The sequence below is a fragment of the Sander vitreus genome, chromosome 10, assembly GCF_031162955.1.
Source record: "Sander vitreus isolate 19-12246 chromosome 10, sanVit1, whole genome shotgun sequence".
NCBI lineage: Eukaryota > Metazoa > Chordata > Actinopteri > Perciformes > Percidae > Sander > Sander vitreus.
The window spans coordinates 17,637,334-17,656,762 of NC_135864.1; the positions used below are offsets into that span (position 1 = coordinate 17,637,334).

Sequence of the window (19,429 nt, forward strand, 5' to 3'; positions counted from 1 at the left end):
AGCCTGGCTAATGCATCTTCAGATGTAAACAGTCACATTCTCCACCGTGAGAGGTCTTTTAATCAATCACTAGAAACACGTTTAAGGAACACTATTTTTGTATTTATTTCTAAAAAGATGATCAGCAACAGGGGCGAAACACCCGCTCTCACACACATACTAATAAGCATTCCACTAAGAGTTGCTGTCCACCTTCGTGGTGCTGAACTATTACAGAAATGGCTTTGGAAATGTGTGCGTGTGAGATTATATTGCCATACTGTATGTCTTAACTGTTTTTGAACACAGCCTTGCCTACTATTAGTTTCCATAGATAGATAGATAGATAGATAGATAGAATATTGAAAACGCATTTTGTTTTGCTCACCTGCTGGCTCTCAAAGGTCCAGGTGCTGTCGGGTAAAGACGCATCCAGAACACTGATCACCTCCTTAAAGTCAGTGGTGCTGCTGGGCTTAATTAAAGTGAAATCACTGTACTCTGACATCGGAGACATACAGGACCTGAAGGACTGACTCTGAGACAACATGTCTCCTCCCAGGACCTCCACGTACTTTATAGGTCCATCAGTGTTGAGCTGAATCTGCAGGTTTCTGTTGGGGTTCTTGTAATCATCACAGTTGCTCCGTCTCATGCAGCAACTATCGCTGCTTCTGCTGTTCCTCATGCATTTAACCGCTAAGATGAGAAAAGTCACCAGAGACAGCACGGACACCGAGGCCAGAGAGAGAATCAAATAAAGGGTGATTCTCCCAGTTTTTTTGCTAGGCTCGGCCACTTTCTGTCGGAGGTCTAAGATGGGCTCATGGAGGCCGTCCTCCAGCAGGATGGACACCGTGACGGTGGCGGACTGGACCGGTTCCCCGTCGTCCTGAATCTCTATAAGCAGCCTCTGAGAGGAGTCATCCTGCTCGGACACAGCGCGTTTAGTCCTCACCTCCCCTGTGTACAGATTGACAGTGAACAGAGAGGCGTCTGTGGCCTCCGCCAGTTTGTAGGAGATCCAGGCGTTATGGCCCGAGTCAGCGTCCACGGCCGTCACCTTAGTAACCAGGTGGCCTGCTTTAGCGGAGTGGGGCATCCTCTGATGAGAGAGGGAGCCCAAGGGCAGCAGAGGAGGGGTAAATAACAGCGGGGGCATTGTCGTTCTGGTCCAGGATAAAAACATGGACAGTGGCGTTGCTGCTGAGAGACGGAGAGCCATGATCCTTTGCCTGAACCTGAATATGAAACACCTTCAGCTTCTCATAGTCAAATGAGTGCATGCTGTAGATGCTGCCGTTATCTGAGTTAATGTAAACATAAGATGAGACAGAAACGTCCTGCACTTTAGAGTCCAAGATTGAGTAGGAGATCTTCGCGTTGTCACCCGAATCAGGATCAGTTGCTGACACTGAGCACACAATCTTCCCAGAAGCATGGTTCTCTTTTACATAAACGACATAAGAAGGCTGGGAGAAAACTGGTGGGTTGTCATTTACATCTAACAATTCAACAAGTATTATTTTTTCACTTGATAATGCGGGCTTACCAGAATCAGTAGCACTTATCTTTACACTATACTGGCTATTTATTTCACGGTCAAGTGGCCCATTCGTTACTAATGAGTAATGGTTAGAGACAGAAGGATTTAACTTGAAGGGGGATTTGGAAGACACACTTAACGTAATCTTACCATTGTCACCGGAGTCTGAATCTTTTGCACTTATCAATGCAATAACTGTTCCAAATGCAGAGTCTTCTGGAACAGGTGTTGTTAAAGACGTCACAATTATTTCAGGAACATTGTCGTTAATGTCAACTATTTTAATTTCTACGCCACAATGCCCATCCATCTCAGGATTACCTTTGTCTTTAGCAGTTATGTCAAATCTATGTAAAGGGTTCGTTTCATGATCTAAAATACCTTTCACAATAATAGCTCCAGTAGAAGGTTCAATGTCAAATAATGTTATAATCAGATCTGTAGTTTGCTCTGAAAACAAATATTCAATTTCTCCATTTAGTCCTTCATCTGCATCTGTTGCTTTAACATGCAATATTTCCGTTCCAGGTGTTGCCTTTTCGCTGACATTAGTCTCATATACCTGTTTTTCAAATTGCGGCGCATTATCATTGTTGTCAAGTACTATAACTGTAATTTCAGATGTCCCTGAGCGCACCGGATCTCCACCATCTACAGCGGTAAGGATAAGATTGTGTACAGGCAGCTTTTCTCGATCAAGAGGTTTTTCGAGGAACAGTTCAGGGATTTTCCTTCCGTCCTTGTGGTTTTTAATTGTCAATTTGAAATTTTCATTTTTGCTTATAAGATAAGAGCGTACAGAATTAGGGCCGACATCGGGATCCTGTGCACTTTCTAAAGGGAATCGCGCACCTGGATTGACCAGCTCTGCAATTTTCACCACTTTCTCTTTAGTAACGAAACTAGGAGAATTATCGTTTGTATCATGTATTTCAATTTCGACTCTATGCAGCTGTAGGGGGTTATCTAGGACTAGTTCTAAAGGCAACACACATGACGGTCTTTGTCCACACAGTTCTTCCCTATCTATCCTATCATTAACCACCATTTCTCCCTTCCCCAAGTCCACACTAAAATATTGCTTACCAGCTTCCGAGGTTATCCGCAATTTACGTCTGTGCAGTTCAGATACAACCAAACCCAAATCTTTGGCTAGATTTCCTACCACAGAGCCCTGTTTCAGTTCCTCCGGGATGCTGTAGCGAGTCTGTCCGTCTATTGTACTCCACAGGAGAAAGAAATGATGCCACCACAAAAACACCTGCCATGCAGGCAATTTGTTCAACATTATTCCTCGTTCCATAAATCCCATATCTTCCCCCTACAATCCCAACTTCTTATCTGATTAAGTATAGCAGGTTTACGATCCCATGTAGATCCGTCCTCGACAGTCATGCTTTGTGTCTGCATATGCATCCCTCCCTTTCTGTGCAGAACATTGTAATGGTTACGACGCAAAAGCTACTCGGTGAAACGGAGTAGATCTCTTTGTACAGCTCTGGATTTCATTGGTGGACAGAGTAAACCTATTTCCACCAATCGTGGCATCAGTAAGCTCTACAGAACAGTGACGCAAAAGTATGATCCATAGAAAGATGATCCTGGTTATTGTGACTCTATCATATAAAATATCATTAGACTACCAATTAAACAGTCTCCCCATCACCTACAACGGCTTATAAAACGAATTGAAGACTAAATACAAAAAACACCTATACAACACAATAATTATACAAACGATGTAGATAATAGATGACTAAGTCCAGTGCTCTACAAATAACTGAATGCCTGATCATTATATGATCATAGATGTAATGCTTTATGTTAATCCATCATCTATCCTCTTACCTCTATGTACCTGCATACATGCACATGCCTTTGTGGCTGACAAGGCTCTTCGTTGCCTTCCTGTGGCCAGAGAAAGCCAATGCAGCCTGAACACGTCATTACGCCTTCAGCGCTCCACACAAACCTCAGAGAAATAAGCCTGTCAGCAGCCAACGTAAAATACCCGTATGGAGGTCTGTAGCGCAAATGAAAAGGGAGGGGGCCGCAGATGGTGTAGCCCGTTTTTCTCTCTCTCTCTCTCTCTCTCTCTCTCTCTCTCTCTCTCTCTCTCTCTCTCTCTCTCAATTAAATTTAATTATTGGCATGCATGTTTACTTTGCCAAAGCGTCACAGTACAAATTGATCAAATATTTGTACACAATATTAGTACTAATCTCTCTCTCTCTCTCTCTCTCTCTAGTGTCTGTCTCATACTTTTACACACGGCATTCATAGATGTTTGGTCCCCACTAACAATCAAATCATTCTAAAAACCATGCACCTTAATTATGCAATATCCCTACGCTTGCATCAGGCATTATACGCTGACAAATTATTTAATAAAGCCCAAACGGCGTAAAGTCAGTGGTGTTAATTGTAAAAGAATCCCTTTATAAATTAATATGAAGAATACATTTAATAAATACGTTTTTTCAACAGTCGTCTGTTTTAAATAGAGGTAGGCGACAGAGGGAGATGTAGAGAGGCAGAGACAACGAGAGGGAGGGGGAGAGCGCCTGAGGTGCTTTCAGCACCACAAGAGTGGACAGCGCCACACAGGCGGCCAACTGCTGCTGCTGCATGCTGCTGAAGAGGCAGTCAGCCTCACCGACTCTCACTGAAGATAGCAGGCAGCCAGAAAAACAAAAGATTTCCTTACAGAACACAGAAATAAATATAGTAGATCGGCCTGAACACACTTAACACCTATTTAAGTGTTACCACTGCAAACACAAGACATTCATTTATCAAAGATGAAAACAAAAGTAAAATAATTAGCTTAAGAATGTATTGCCACATTTAAAATAAACACGTTTTAATACATATTAAATATTTAGGCCTATTATGGCCTATTAATATGCTAAATTTATACTTCTGATATTTTATCAGAAGTATAAAGCCCAGGATGTTATTTCCTGGGCTGTAGGCATCAATAAACACAAACAAAGTGTGATTCCAATGTAAACATTTAGAAGCACACATACCTTTCATTTACACTTTAAATGTCATGTTAAGCCTCATATTGCATGTGTTCCCTGCCAGGTGTTGAGCTACAGTACAAAGTGCTGAAGTTGCATAGATGGTAAATAGTAATGGACTTGCATTTATATAGTGCATTTCTTGTCTTCTGACCACTCAAAGCGCTCTACACTAAATGTCACATTTACCCTATTCACACACATACATACACTGATGACAGAGGCTTCTGTGCAAGATGCCATCTAATAATCTAATCATTGACACACACATTCTCACATCGATGGCACAGCCTTCAGGAGCAATTTTCTGGGTTCAGTATCTTGCCCACGGACACTTCGACATGTGGACTGGAGGAGCTGGGACGAACCGCCGATCCTCCGATTAGTGGACGACCCGCTCTACCCCCTGAGCCACAGCCGGCCCTAGATACAGCATAGACTGAAGCGGTTTCCTTTTTACCAAAGGTTACTGATATGTTATCTCCATCCATCTATCCATTTATCTGTTTTCTATACCCACATATCCAGTACAGCGTATCCCACCAGACACATAGGACAGCATGCACACTGGACAGATCACCAGGTTATCACACATTAAGAAGCAAGCACATCTACACCCACACAGAAAGACGGCGACATGCACACTCCACAAAAAAAGGACCCAGCTAGCCAATAGATTAGAACTTGTTGTGAGGTGACAACAATAACCACAGTGCCACCCCATCTCATTTTTCAATATGAACAGTTAAAGCCAAATTTTAGTTAGTAACTTATACTGTATCAGATAAACTGACACTCAATGATTAGGAAAACCGCAACGCATGTCGGGTATAAAGCACTGTAATACAATAGACCATCTATAAATACTACCCAACATACAGTATGTTTAGGTTTTGTTAAGACTACTAAGTTGGACGTTTGTGTGTTAAATGGGTTGTATAGTATGTTTTAAAGCTGTAGTGTGTAGCGTAGTGTTGGTCTGCATTATATAAATAGTATTTTTCTAGTATTTGTCTACCTCACTTACATGTACACTCAGTTGCCAGTTGATTAGGTACACCTGGCTAAAACTAATGCAGTATAATACAACACTCCTGCAATAAATCCTCGGAAGATTGAAATACAGTTTTATGTTGAAATTGCTTTAGAGAGGTGTCGACTGAACTCTGAGGTCAGTTTGTAATGTTGTTTAATTGCTGACAAGTATTTCTATTATTTTGTCCACCCTATTTATATGAATGAGGCTAAATAACAGAAACTTTATAACAGTACAATTCAACAGCACCACAACCTACAACCTCATAAATGACCATAAAGTTGAATCAACACTTTTCTAAAACAGTTTCAACATAAAACTGGACATTAGAACCTTCACAAAAGGCAGGATGTATTGCAGGACTGTTGTATTAGACTGCATTAGTTTTAAGTAGTAGTTTTAAGTTTGGGGCAGTGGTGGCCTAAAGGTTAGAGACGCAAGCTTGTGACCGGGAGGTCGTCAGACCAATCCCCAGACCGACAGGATCAAATCTGGGTGGGGAAAGTGAAAGAGTACTTGTCCCTTGTCCCTCCCTCATTACCACCACTGAGGTGCCCTTGAGCAAGGCCCTTAACCTCCAACTGCTCCAGTGGAGCTGCTCAGTGGCCAGCAGATCAGACTGTGGTTGTACTGGACAGCTTCCAGGTATGAACGTGTGCAACTGTGTGAATGTGATCAGGGTGTTCCTGCAAAAGAGAGGCTTCCTCTCAGTGAACCTTCCCTGAATAAATAAGGGTTACAAAAAAATGTAGGTATACCTTATAAACTGGCAACTAAGTGTATTAAGAAAAAATACAATATTAGAGATACTTTACATTTGGACAAGACATTTAAATAACTTGGGCAGCTTACTCTCAAAAATGACCATATACTGTAGTTTAATCAATACTTTGCTGGTCTTTCATTTATTTTCCCCAGACTAAGTTTGAGTCACTTTGCTCTGACATTTTATAATCATCATAAACAGCTAGGCTTATGATGTCCTCTTAACATGCTATGTTTGTGTTACATAGTTTGCATTTTGCTGTACTGTAACTTGCATTGCACTTTCAAAACCCACTGTATTCCAACATTTTATTTAATGACTGTAATGTCATGCTTTATGATGAACTATATAAAGTGGATGGTGGTCCAGAGCACAAAAACACAGGCCAAAATCCAAGATACAGTGCTGGACAGTATAATCACTGCAACTTAATTCAGGCACGAGTTACTTTAACAGTTTCCCTGGTAATACTTTCCTTAAACCATATAAGCCTGTTAGTAAGGAGAGCTGTCCAACTTGTTGTTCAAATGTAGCACTATGCCACCTTAAAAAAGAAAGTATGACTGAAGCATGTGTACAAAGGAGCTAACATGTTGATTCAAAATATTCTCAGATTAAAGATTAAAAGTTTAATTTATCATTTAATACCCAGAAACTAGTATTTCAATTGAATTGTCCACTTATGTACAGTATAGATTGTAAATGATGTCCATGTGATAATTCAGTGTAACACCCCAGTTACATAAAACATATCAAGTACATTTTTGAGCATAAGATAAGATAGATTGTATTGTCCCGAAGGGAATTTGTCTTGGACAAACAAACAATATCTGCTGTTTGAAGAATTCAACACTACATAGTGCATACATACATACACACACACACACACACACACACACACACACACACACACACACACACACACACACACACACACACACACACACACACACACAAATACATAAAGTACACAGACCTGTGTCTGTTGCATCAATCTGCATGAACATGCTCATGTTGCATGCAGAGACTGCCACTAGCCAACACAATTGCACACTGCCCATTGTACAACATAATAGTGGACATAATATGTGCAGTAAGGGTAAGTTGCCTTATTAACATAAAATCCTCACACTGTCACACAAGCCATTCACACTGTCACACGTGATCTGTTGTCAACAAATGGTCAATGCCTGATTGGAGCAATCATCAGTGATGATAGATGTTTTGCAAGGTATGTGAACAGATGTGTCGCTAGCGGAAAATCTGATTAACCTTAATCTGACTTAGTGCCAATGTGTAATGCTTGGACACATAAAACACATTACTGCTATAGTGTGTGATTGGTGATCTAGAGTATGATGTGCAGTTGTCAGTGTATCAGTAATCAGTGCTGCTTGTAGAATCATGAAGGTTGGCACCAATCTATGTGTTTGATGGCTGTGAACAATATACAGTAGATGAAAACTATTTCTTACCTTATTTGGTGAGTCAGGGAGGAGACAGGAAGAGCACAAGGCAACAAGGGGGACACATGAAAAAGAAAAAACAAGAGAGAAAGGATGTCAGTTAGACTGGTGGTCAGCATACAGAGTCTGGCTTTGGGAAGTACAGTAACCAGCATACTTACCATGTGGCTAACAAGAAATGGGGTTGTGATTCATGTGGTGACGTATAGGGTCATAATGTCTGTTTATTTCAATTGAAACATAAATTCTTTCATTATTGGATTGTTCACAAAAACATTTTTAAACTATTAAAAGTTTAAAAATGTGTGTTTGATCTATGTCTGTGTCAGTATAATAGTGATAAGATTGAGTGCCCACAAGCACATACTGTAACAAAATATAACGACTAGGAACACTTTTGTGGCTTATTGTTTAACAGAAAGCTTTTAAATTCAAAAGTATGATACATTCATTTTATATATTATGATAATAATATAACAATTAGAGCTGTATGTTCAAACAATACTGAACAGGGAATGGGACATATCCTAAAATGATGAAAAATGTATAAAAAGATCCAAGCTGGATGTAAAGTATCAAACTCATTCAAAAAAATCAGGGAACACAATGGCATGTAAGAGTGTTTGAGTTAGTAAGGTAGAGAAAGAGAGAGAGGATGGAGCTTCAGAGAAACATTTTAGCATTGCTGTCCTTGTAAGAGGGATAATGATGAAACACAAATAAATAATATTGTTGAGAAAGACAGAGGCAGTAACTCAAGCTCAGTGGATAGAGAATGACACTACACAGTCCAGAGTTACAGGTCACTGTGGCAGCTTTACCAAAAAATATAGTTATAGTTTTGTGAATCATTTTTAACAGCATTCACCAAACAGTTTATGGTATGTTAGATTATGCTACACAATAGAAACTGGGTACAACAATCAACTTGCTGTTTAAAAAGAAGCATAAGCATAGTGCAGCCACTTAAGTCTAAACCAAGACACTAACACAATCATTGTTGAGAGAACTGAAGACCACCAATGTATGAATCACAACTAAAATACTGCACTGCTGCATGAAGCCACTACCCTCATAGCAACAGCAGGGGGCCTCAAGGCGATGCCCTGAGACAAATCCATGCCTTATTAATGAGAGTCTTTGCTCTGTGACCCTGTGTTTGCCACAGCTGATGTGTGTATGAGAGCCTTTGTGAAAGCAAAGCTTCTTAGACAAAGCAAAGCAGCAACTGCTTTCATTAGACTGGTGTAATGTATTTTAAATGATACCCTCTCTGTAATATACCTTTTGTTTGTCCACATGAACCCATTTTAGGTAATACCATAAGATGACAGTGTTGGTCACATACTTCCAAAAATAACACATCAACCAGTAAAACAAGCAACAAGGAAACAAAAAAAGGAAAAGGCTGTTGTTGTTTTCATACAACAGAAATAACGGATTTAATAAGAAATTGGTTATACTAAGCCTATATAATGAACAAGACACTCATCATGAACATGGATTTGCTGAAATAGGGGAAGGCAAAACAACAGGGCAGCATCAATCAGAACAAATATCAAAAGCAGCCATGATAACCCTCTCCCCCTCCCTTTCTCTATCATCAGTCACCCCAGGTCTGGGGATGTTGCACCTTTTGCCCAAAACAGGGGTGTCTCCTACTCTCCCAGTATCAACAAATGCATGGAGCCATCACAGCTCAGAGGCTGCATCTGCTGTTGACTCTCTGTGGCTCAATGGGAAATGGTACAGCCCTGCCAGTGAGTCAGCTTGTTGCTATGGTAACACATCCCAGCTTGTTCGCATCCCACCCTGCTTCCTTTGAGCTGGCAATGGTGGCAAAAAAGAGCTACAAAAACAACATGGAGGATAGAGGAAGAGAAACGATGCTCAGACACGCACATTTGCAATTTGATGAGATGTTTGTCAAACAAAACATGTTCATGGACTGCTGGGTAATAAACAATCTCTTAATAAATGGCAGGAAAGTAATACAAAGGAGATATTTCTTCTTGTTGTGAACATGGCGACCTACACAGGAATGAAATGACACTGTATGGCATATAATGTCTTTTTATAGACAGAACAAAATGTATTACATTGAGCAATCTCCCTCTCCCTTTCTTTCTCTGCAGTAGAGTGGTGCAGCTGGAGAGGGGGAGGGGAAGGATGCAGAAAATGAGATCAGGACGAAAAAGGAAGACTGTTGGAAACCAAGACTGACTACTGAACAGTGGCCAGTGCAGAACTCCACACTTCCACCTCTAGGACATGAAACACAAATCCAAACGCAACATCTTATGTATGTTATCAAGCCCACACATGTCTGGTTTACCTGCCTCTATGCAAAGAAAGGAACAATTAATTATAGTATGCATGTACTTGCTTGCATTCTCTTCAGTTTCTTGGCAAATAAACGCTGAGCATGAATCAGTTTTTGTCCTGCCATAATTTAATGCACCTGAGCAACACATCCAAATGAATATCTGCACCATAGTTTTCAATATAATTACAATCTGTACGTGTTTGACCAAGCAATGTATCAATAACTGTTACATGCAGAATATGTTCTTCATTAATAATGCCTGTATAGGCTTTTTTTAAAAGAAAAAATATACTTCTACCACACCACAGTGAAAGACAAAGTTGGGGTCAGCAACATAATAGTTTGGTGTCCCAGACAGTTAAGTAGTGTGAATGCTTGCTGGAGAGGAGCTTGAAGTTTAAGTTTAAGGATGTTCTCTAACTGCTTCACCCTATTCTTTACAAGTTCAAATGTGACCTTTTGTATAAAGCAACAAAAAAAACAGTCCCAGAGGGACAAGCAGCAACATCCATCATGTGGACAGAGTATAATGCACTGGAGCTAGGTACATATTATGCCCAACTGTAGCAAGTTGGGTTGGGAACTGGAGGGTCGCTGGTTCAAGTCCCCATACGAACCAAAGTATGCAAAGGTGCTCTTGAGCAAGGCACTGAACCCCCAACTGCTCGGGGCGCCTATCCATCGACAGCTGCAGCCACCTCACTCTGACATTTCTCCATTAGTGCATGTATAGGTACTGAGCATGTGTGTGACTTTCAGGCCTGTGTGTAATGTGCATTCTAACAACAGAGTGAAAACATTGTAATTTCCCTTGTGGGATTAATAAAGTATAAGGCATTATTATTATTATAAATGCTTTGTCAGTGTAATAAGGTGTAGTCTGCTTTTGGAATTTAGTCACATCCTAGGATACCTGATATGTCAGATATCTAGGGTATATTGTAAACAAAAATACAATGAGGGGTTATAAGTACAAACATTAACCACATCCCCAAACACACATGGTGCACAGTGTGTGGATGAGCCCCACCGGCATACACATGGGGACACAGCTGGTCACCAGACAGCGTGGCTACGAAGGCGGGACACTTAAACAAGAGCTTGGGCCGGTGGGAACCAGGAGCTTCTGCACATGATTATAGTTTTATGTTCAGTAACAACTTTATCAAACTGATGTTTGGGGCTTTGTGTACGATCCAAAATGAATGATAAAACAACAACATGCTGAAGGGGTAAAGGGTATAAAACAGACTGAACCATTTAGCTGCTTAAAAATATGCTTCTGTGAGCTTTGACCCCTATGGAGACACTTGCCAAAATAATTTATGGTACTCAGTAAAAACCTCCCATTAACAAACCTGAGAAAATGAGACAAACAGATTTAAACACAGTTGAAACAGGTAAAGCAGACACAGATGTGGGCTAATAATGATTACAGACTTCTTCCAGCGGATATGGGGGTTAACACAATTAACCTAGGTTCCTGCCTTGTAGTTTGTCAACTTTTCACTTCACATGCACACACCCTGAACATTCTGCAAACACATAAACCACCCAGAGTAATCACACCAGGAACACTAGTTGATCTAATACTTCCTCTGATACTGGAGAAAACTGAGCAAACATAACTGCAGACAGACCACAACCACATTATACAAGCATTTACTTATCACTCATATATCAAGCTTAAACTTGAAGAATTATGTGTCCTTTTATCTAAAGACAAGTGTTATTTTCACTAAATTCTACAAGATAACATATCAATTTATTTCCCTCAACACAAGTATCATTATAATAACAGGGTTATTTGTGCCCAGTCAACCACACCGTCACTTTTAAAACACAACATAGAGCTTTTATATTTAGCATATAATGTAAACCCTCACAAGTGGAGACTCATACTGTACATGAGGTAAGAAATCTAGTCAGTCACTGTTTAACTCTTAATAGCAGTCTATATAATGCTCATCAAAATCCTTATTTTACAGAGTTTGTGGACAGCTGGATATGAGTACATGCTAGGTCAGTTTTCTTTTGCCATTAAATGTTTCAGTTTAAACACATTCTGTGTCTGTCCTGATTTCTCCCATCCCCTTGTCACTTGTTATATAACTAATGTAGAGCTCTTGATCTCTTTCTCTCTCTCTCTCTCTCTCTCTCTCTCTAGTCTTCCATTCCTTTATATTTTATCAAGACATATCTCACGCTGTCTGTGTCCTGTACAGGCAGTCCGTACATGTAAATATTACACACATAAGACTTCCCTCAGCCCTCTATCTCAGCAGACAAAGGGGGCTGCAGATCAAAATGGCTGCCGTGCATCACTAACATGAATGCTGCACAGGGATGGTGAAGACTGTGCCGGTTACCACGTGCCTCTTCCCCTCCCCCGCTGCCTCTCTCTTCCTCTCCATCACACTGCATTTCTCCCTCGTTCTCAATCTTCCCAGCACCAGTATGACCGTTCCCTCTTCCCTTATACCACATTTTCTCTTATTCAATATTATTGTGTTGCTCATTGGATTTTTATTTATTTTACTGAACTGCATTACCCCCCTTTATTATGGTTTGCCTGCATTCATCCATGGTCCTTTTCTCTGTATGTCGCCTATGCCAATGGCTGCACCATGTTATGAAGGGAACTAGGTCACTGAAAAAGTAGTACACTGTGTGGTTGTATGTTTCTATGTGGGGACAATCTAGAAACGCTTTAGCAGGAATGAAGCCTAGAATCTCTTCTCTTCTGTATTGCCCTCTTACACATACAGTATGTAACTAATCATATTTTGTACTTGATTTGTCTGCACATAACACTGTGTTTCAGTGCAAGCCATATAATTGCCAGTACTATATGATAAGTTAATTAAAATGAATATCAAATAATGAAATGTTTAGTACATCATGAAGGATGTAATGTCAAGTATCTGCCATAGTGTACCTTACACACAACATATATAAAACCACACACGTAGATACAGGTGTAGCTTTTGTCTGAAGCATGCTAGAGAGTCAACAACAGTGATACACAAAAATGGGAGCACCAGACTTAGATATTATAGTGATATTCCCTGTTTTTTACGGAGTAACTTAAATATTTAAATTGTTGTTGTGTGTTTGGTCAGTAGAAAGGTAAGGTGCATTGCAGGGGGCACAATAAAACATCCAAAGCTGGCCTAAACAGTGACAAAAAAGTATGTTCAATATACTAGTAGTAGGGTTTTTTATATTCTTATACCCAAATCTAACAGTATATAATGTTAAATCCAGGCATGAGAAAAAATGTGAGATGCTAAATTGTTGTTTTGGCACAATTAGAATAGTCTGAAACTGAGTCGACCTTTCAGTGAGTACTACAGTAGGTACAGTAAAAGAACTATCCAAATAGTGTGAACAGTGGGCAGTAGCTAGACTGAACTGAAGAAAACAGAAATACAAAACAAACAAAAATAACAAGGAGCAAGGGTTTTAAGGGAACAAGTAAAAGTTTGATCTCACCTCTGTGAGTATATTCTCTGACTCTGTTTTATGCCTTGGCACTGTCCTGGTAGTACTATGGTCAACACTCAGAGTGCTCTGACTGAAGGGTCGAGAGCACGTGATATCACTCTTACGGGAGTCAGTAGTTCCGTACACCTCGTAACTGAACGCCTGCTTTAACGTACCGGTACCTCCTACATCTGCGTAAAGGGGCGGGTAATACGGAATAACAGGGAGATTTCCACTGGATTTGTAAAACACGCGCTCTCGTCTCCACCTGTAGATTTTCACTGATATAATAACCACTAAACACGTGATGAAGAGGAAGGAAACTACAGCCAAAGCCAACACTAAGTAAAAAGTCAGGTTGTCATTGTACTCCTTGTCGTGTGTAAAGTCAGTGAACTCAGACAGCACTTCAGGGAAGCTGTCCGCCACCGCCACGTTAACAATGACTGTGGCTGAACGAGAGGGCTGCCCGTTGTCCTCCACTATAACAGTCAGTCTTTGTTTCACAGCATCTTTATCAGTTACTTGGCGGATAGTTCTTATTTCTCCATTCTGTAAGCCCACTTCAAACAGCGCCCTGTCTGTGGCTTTCTGCAGTTTATAGGAGAGCCAGGCATTCTGTCCAGAGTCCACATCAACAGCCACCACTTTAGTGACCAGATAGCCCACATCTGCTGAACGAGGCACCATTTCAGCCACCAGAGAGCCACCAGTTTTGACTGGGTACAGAACCTGAGGAGGGTTGTCGTTCTGATCCTGGATCAGTATTTTTACAGTCACATTGCTACTGAGTGGAGGAGAGCCTCCATCCTGCGCTTTGACGCGAATATGGAACTCTTTTGTTTGCTCATAGTCGAAGGAACGCACAGCAAGTATCTCTCCACTCTCTGCATTTACTGAGAAATAAGCAGAGGCTGACATCCCATTCAATTGGCTATCTTCAAGAAAGTAGGAAATGCGCGCATTGTTCCCAGAGTCTTTGTCACTGGCTTTGACAGAGATGAGTGACATGCCAGGTGAATTATTTTCAATGATGAAAGCTGTGCTAAATGGTTGTAGGAACTCTGGGGCGTTGTCATTTACGTCCGATATTCTTAAATGAATAGTCTTGTTTGTGGAATAAGGCGGGGAACCCTCGTCCATTGCTGTGATTGTTATATTATATTCTGGCACTGTTTCACGGTCCAAAACGTCGTCAGACATCAGGCTATAAAAATTTGTCGATGATGACTTGATTTTGAAAGGTAAATCTTTGCTAATAAAACACTTAACTTGGCCGTTTTTATCTGAGTCCAAGTCTTTTATATTGAGCATTGCTATAACAGTATCTGGAGTCGAATCTTCTGGTATGGGATTGGAGAGAGAAATTATGCTTATGACAGGGGCGTTGTCATTTAGGTCGCTCACCTCAATTAGCACCTTGCTTGTGTCGGCCAACCCTCCTTTGTCTGTAGCTTCAATATCTATTTCATAATGTTTTGCTTTTTCATAATCTAACACGTCAATTACTGTCATCTCCCCGGTATGAGGATCCATATTAAAGTGAGATGATGCACCGTCGGTATGGTGGGAGAACGAATACGCTACCTCTTCGTTTGCTCCTTTATCGTTATCAGTGGCACTGACTCTTAAAATAACAGTGCCCCTAGAAGCGTTCTCAGGAACGGTTACTCTGTAAACAGACTGACTGAATACTGGTGAATTGTCATTTGCATCCAAAACCACGACATTTATTTTGACAGAACCGGATTTCTGAGGATTACCACCGTCAAATGCTGTCAAAGTTAATTTATGCTCTTCTTGTTTTTCTCTGTCAAGTGACGTATGGAGGACCATTTCAATATATTTTGTGCCATCAGGGCGAGAAACAACATTTAATTTGAAATGATCTGTAGGGTTGAGTTTGTATGTTTGAATGGCGTGATGTGCTACATCAGGATCTTTGGCACTCTCAAGTGAATAGCGAGCCCCCGGTGAGGCAGATTCACTAACCTGGAAACTGTATTCCCTTTTCGAAAAAAATGGAGCATTATCATTAATATCTGTTATCTCTACATCAATTCGATGCAACTCCATTGGATTTTCAAGGATGATTTGGAAATGGAGAGAGCAGGGAGACACTTGCTTGCACAATTCTTCTCTGTCTATCCTTTTAACCACTACCAAAGTTCCTTTTTCTGCATTCAGACCAATGTACTCACTGCCGTCCTCGGTAAATATCCTAGCCCGCCCAGATTTCAGTCGCTTAACATCCAAGCCTAGGTCCTGAATGATATTTCCGACAACCGAGCCCATCGTCATCTCCTCAGGTATAGAATAACGGACCTGTCCGAGAGCCATTTTTGCGACACAAATGCAGAGAAGCAGCGGATACCATGAAAGTATTTTTTTTTCAGAAACACGACAAAGAACACCCATAATGACGAGAGCCTTCAGAAAATCCGAATGGCAAAAACAAAACCACCTGTAAAAATCCGACCAAATATTTGATCATGAGCTCATTGCTGAGTGCTGGCTTTGTCAGTCTAGTTCCGATTAAAACAGAGCTCTAATAACGCATCAGACAGACGAGGGAGGACTTCACTCAGGAAAAGACCCTTATTTTCCTCACACTAACCAACAGCGGCACTTAGGGACGTGAAAAGAAACTGCAGAAATACCTATGAATATGGATTGAAATCGTATTACTTGTAAAGACAGACAGACAGACAGACAGATGCTGTGGTTTGCTTTTACTGTGATTTCTAACCTGGCGCCTAAATGGGAAATATGAGATTCAAATTTTGAACAATAATAGCCATTTAAAGAGACACAGGAAATGTAACTTGAAAAATGAATGGTTTTGAATATGTGAGCATGTCGCTCTCCAAGGTGCTGAAGGTAAGAGGAAAGTGACTTGGATGATAGCTAGCCAATTCTAACCTCTAGAGGAGAGTCTGGTTCATCCAGGATGCTCTTTTCACTCTGTATCCGCTGCATCGTCCCTGTAGAACTGGGGTCCATTATCAGCACGTTCTGACTACCAGCTCTGCCGAACTTACAGTCACTCTTTCTGGAGTCAGTCGTCCTGCACACCTCGTAATTGTACACGTGTTGGAGAGTCCCTGTCCCCAAAGTGTCTGAGTAACGTGGTGGATAATATGGAATCACAGGGAGATTGGAGTGATACAGGATGCGAGACTGTCTCCATCTGTAGATTTTCACTGATATAATAACCACTAAACACGTGATGAAGAGGAAGGAAACTACAGCCAAAGCCAACACTAAGTAAAAAGTCAGGTTGTCATTGTACTCCTTGTCGTGTGTAAATTCAGTGAACTCAGACAGCACTTCAGGGAAGCTGTCCGCCACCGCCACGTTAACAATGACTGTAGCTGAACGAGAGGGCTGCCCGTTGTCCTCCACTATAACAGTCAGTCTTTGTTTCACAGCATCTTTATCAGTTACTTGGCGGATAGTTCTTATTTCTCCATTCTGTAAGCCCACTTCAAACAGCGCCCTGTCTGTGGCTTTCTGCAGTTTATAGGAGAGCCAGGCATTCTGTCCAGAGTCCACATCAACAGCCACCACTTTAGTGACCAGATAGCCCACATCTGCTGAACGAGGAACCATTTCAGCCACCAGAGATCCTCCAGTCTGGACTGGGTACAGAACCTGAGGAGGGTTGTCGTTCTGGTCCTGGATCAGTATTTTCACAGTCACATTGCTACTGAGTGGAGGAGAGCCTCCATCCTGCGCTTTGACGCGGAAGTGGAAGTCTTTGATCTGCTCGTAGTCAAAAGAGCGCCCTGCATGGATGACTCCACTATCAGCACTAACGGACACATATGAGGAGACTGGCACTCCGTTAACAGAGGAGTCCTCCAGTATGTAAGAAACACGGGCATTCTGGTTCCAGTCAGCGTCTCTGGCTTTCACCGTGAATATAGAGAGACCTGGTGTGTTGTTTTCTACAATGTAGGCCTCATATGAGCTCCTCTCAAAGACAGGCGCGTTATCATTCACATCAGAGATCTGTAAGGTGACAGTGACGCTGCTGGAGAGGGAGGGCTCTCCCTCATCAGAGCAGGTCACAGTTATATTATACTCAGATCCTGTCTCCTTGTCTAAACCGCTATCTGTAATTAAACTGTAGAAATCATTGGTTGTAGACTTCATCACAAAGGGAATATTATTATTTATACTGCATTGGACCTTACCATTTTCACCTGAGTCTGCGTCCTCAATGCTTATCATTGTCACAACAGTACCAGGTTTGGCATCTTCTGATATTACGTTTGATTTTGACATTATATGGATATCGGGTTTATTGTCATTCATGTCAATGACGTCGATTATCACTTTACAGGAGTCAACTAGTCCTCCATCATCACTTGCACGGATGTTTATCTGAAATGTTCGAGCTTTTTCATAGTCAACATTTCCTTTCAGCCGGATTTCGCCACTTTGATCATTTACTTCAAATAACCCACGGGCATGATCTAACATACTCGAAATTGAATAAGTTATTCTTCCATTAGATCCGTGATCTGCATCTGTCGCAGTAACTGTCACTACCACTGTCCCTACTGGTGCATTTTCTTTTATAGAGGCTTTATAAATAGGCTGTGTAAAAACAGGAGCATTATCATTCGCATCCAAAACGGTGATTAGAATTTGCATTATTCCTGTCATCTGCGGCTCTCCTCCATCAACTGCCGTCAGAACTAAAGACAGGTGTTCCTTTTTTTCTCTGTCAAGCGGTTTCTCTAAAACCATTTCGACGTTTTTCGTCCCATCTGCTTGATCATGTAATTTAACAACAAAATTGTCCGTCGGTTCAAGTTTATATGTTTGCAATCCATTTAAGCCTACATCAGGATCAACTGCCCGGTCTAATATGAATTTAGCCCCGGTAACAGCGGATTCACTAATTTTAAATTTGATGTCGTTCTTTTCGAAGGATGGAGGGTTATCATTAACATCTGTGATCTCAATAGTTACACTATAAAATTCCATCGGATTCTCTAATATAATCTGAAAATGCAATGCACAAGGCGTCGTTTGTCCACAGAGCGACTCTCTGTCTATCCTATGTTTGATGAGGAGGACTCCTCTTTCGTTATTCAGCTCAATATATTCGTCACTGTCTCGAGTAAAAATGCGAGCTTTACCCGACTTAAGTCTTTTAACATCCAAGCCAAAATCCCTTGCCATGTTTCCTACTAGAGAACCTTTTGGCATTTCCTCGGGAATGGAGTAGCTGACCTGCCCGAGCACCGAGCTGAGAGACAGGACCGAGAAAAACAACAGTACTTGCCCTTTCATTGTTCAGCCCGACGTTATTCCAGTGTAAACCTAGTTTGGCTTTTAGATTTTTGCCCTCCGATTTTTTCAGCCAACGAAGGTTTTTAAAGTATATTCCCAAGATGAAAAAATATTTCCTGTTCTGTATCTCCGGTAAAGTCCAGACTGTGTGCTTTGCGACTGTCTCATTCTCTCTAAAATAAACACATGGTGGGAGGTACAATGAGTCTGCGGTGAATCTAATACAGACTGGCCAACAGCGGCACTCTGAGTTCATGAAGTAAATTGCATGAGAAATGTGCAAATACAACTAATATGCGCTGGTAAATAATCAAAAACAGCAAAAAAAAAAAAAACCTGTCTTCTGTAAGTGGGCTACTTGATAAATAAAATGTCGCCTAAAGGAGAAACATGAGATGCAAATGTATGAAAAAATAGATTGTGTGAAAATATATTAGCAATTTAACGAGACACGAGAAATTATAAACTTAAAACATACTTGATTTTAAAAA

General features: G+C 41.0%; 2 protein-coding genes across 14 annotated transcripts in view; both read right to left on the bottom strand.

The window, feature by feature from the left end:
• LOC144524403 (protocadherin gamma-C5-like) overlaps nt 1-19,429 on the bottom strand; it is a 190,213-nt gene that overhangs the window by 22,835 nt on the left and 147,949 nt on the right. The window contains exon 1 of one of the 13 annotated variants that reach the window (XM_078260627.1): nt 16,554-19,083. The exons of 11 other annotated variants lie outside the window; for them this stretch is intronic. In XM_078260627.1, the coding sequence (XP_078116753.1) occupies nt 16,554-18,938 (2,385 nt within the window). In that variant the 5' untranslated portion in view covers nt 18,939-19,083. Of the gene's footprint in view, nt 1-16,553; nt 19,084-19,429 lie in introns of those variants that run through there. One more of the 13 variants, XM_078260634.1, reaches the window with a different exon arrangement.
• LOC144524837 (uncharacterized) lies at nt 175-16,049 on the bottom strand. Its single transcript, XM_078261351.1, is given in 4 exon segments — nt 175-207; nt 368-1,105; nt 1,107-2,846; nt 13,641-16,049. Coding segments are annotated over 4 exon segments (4,920 nt in total).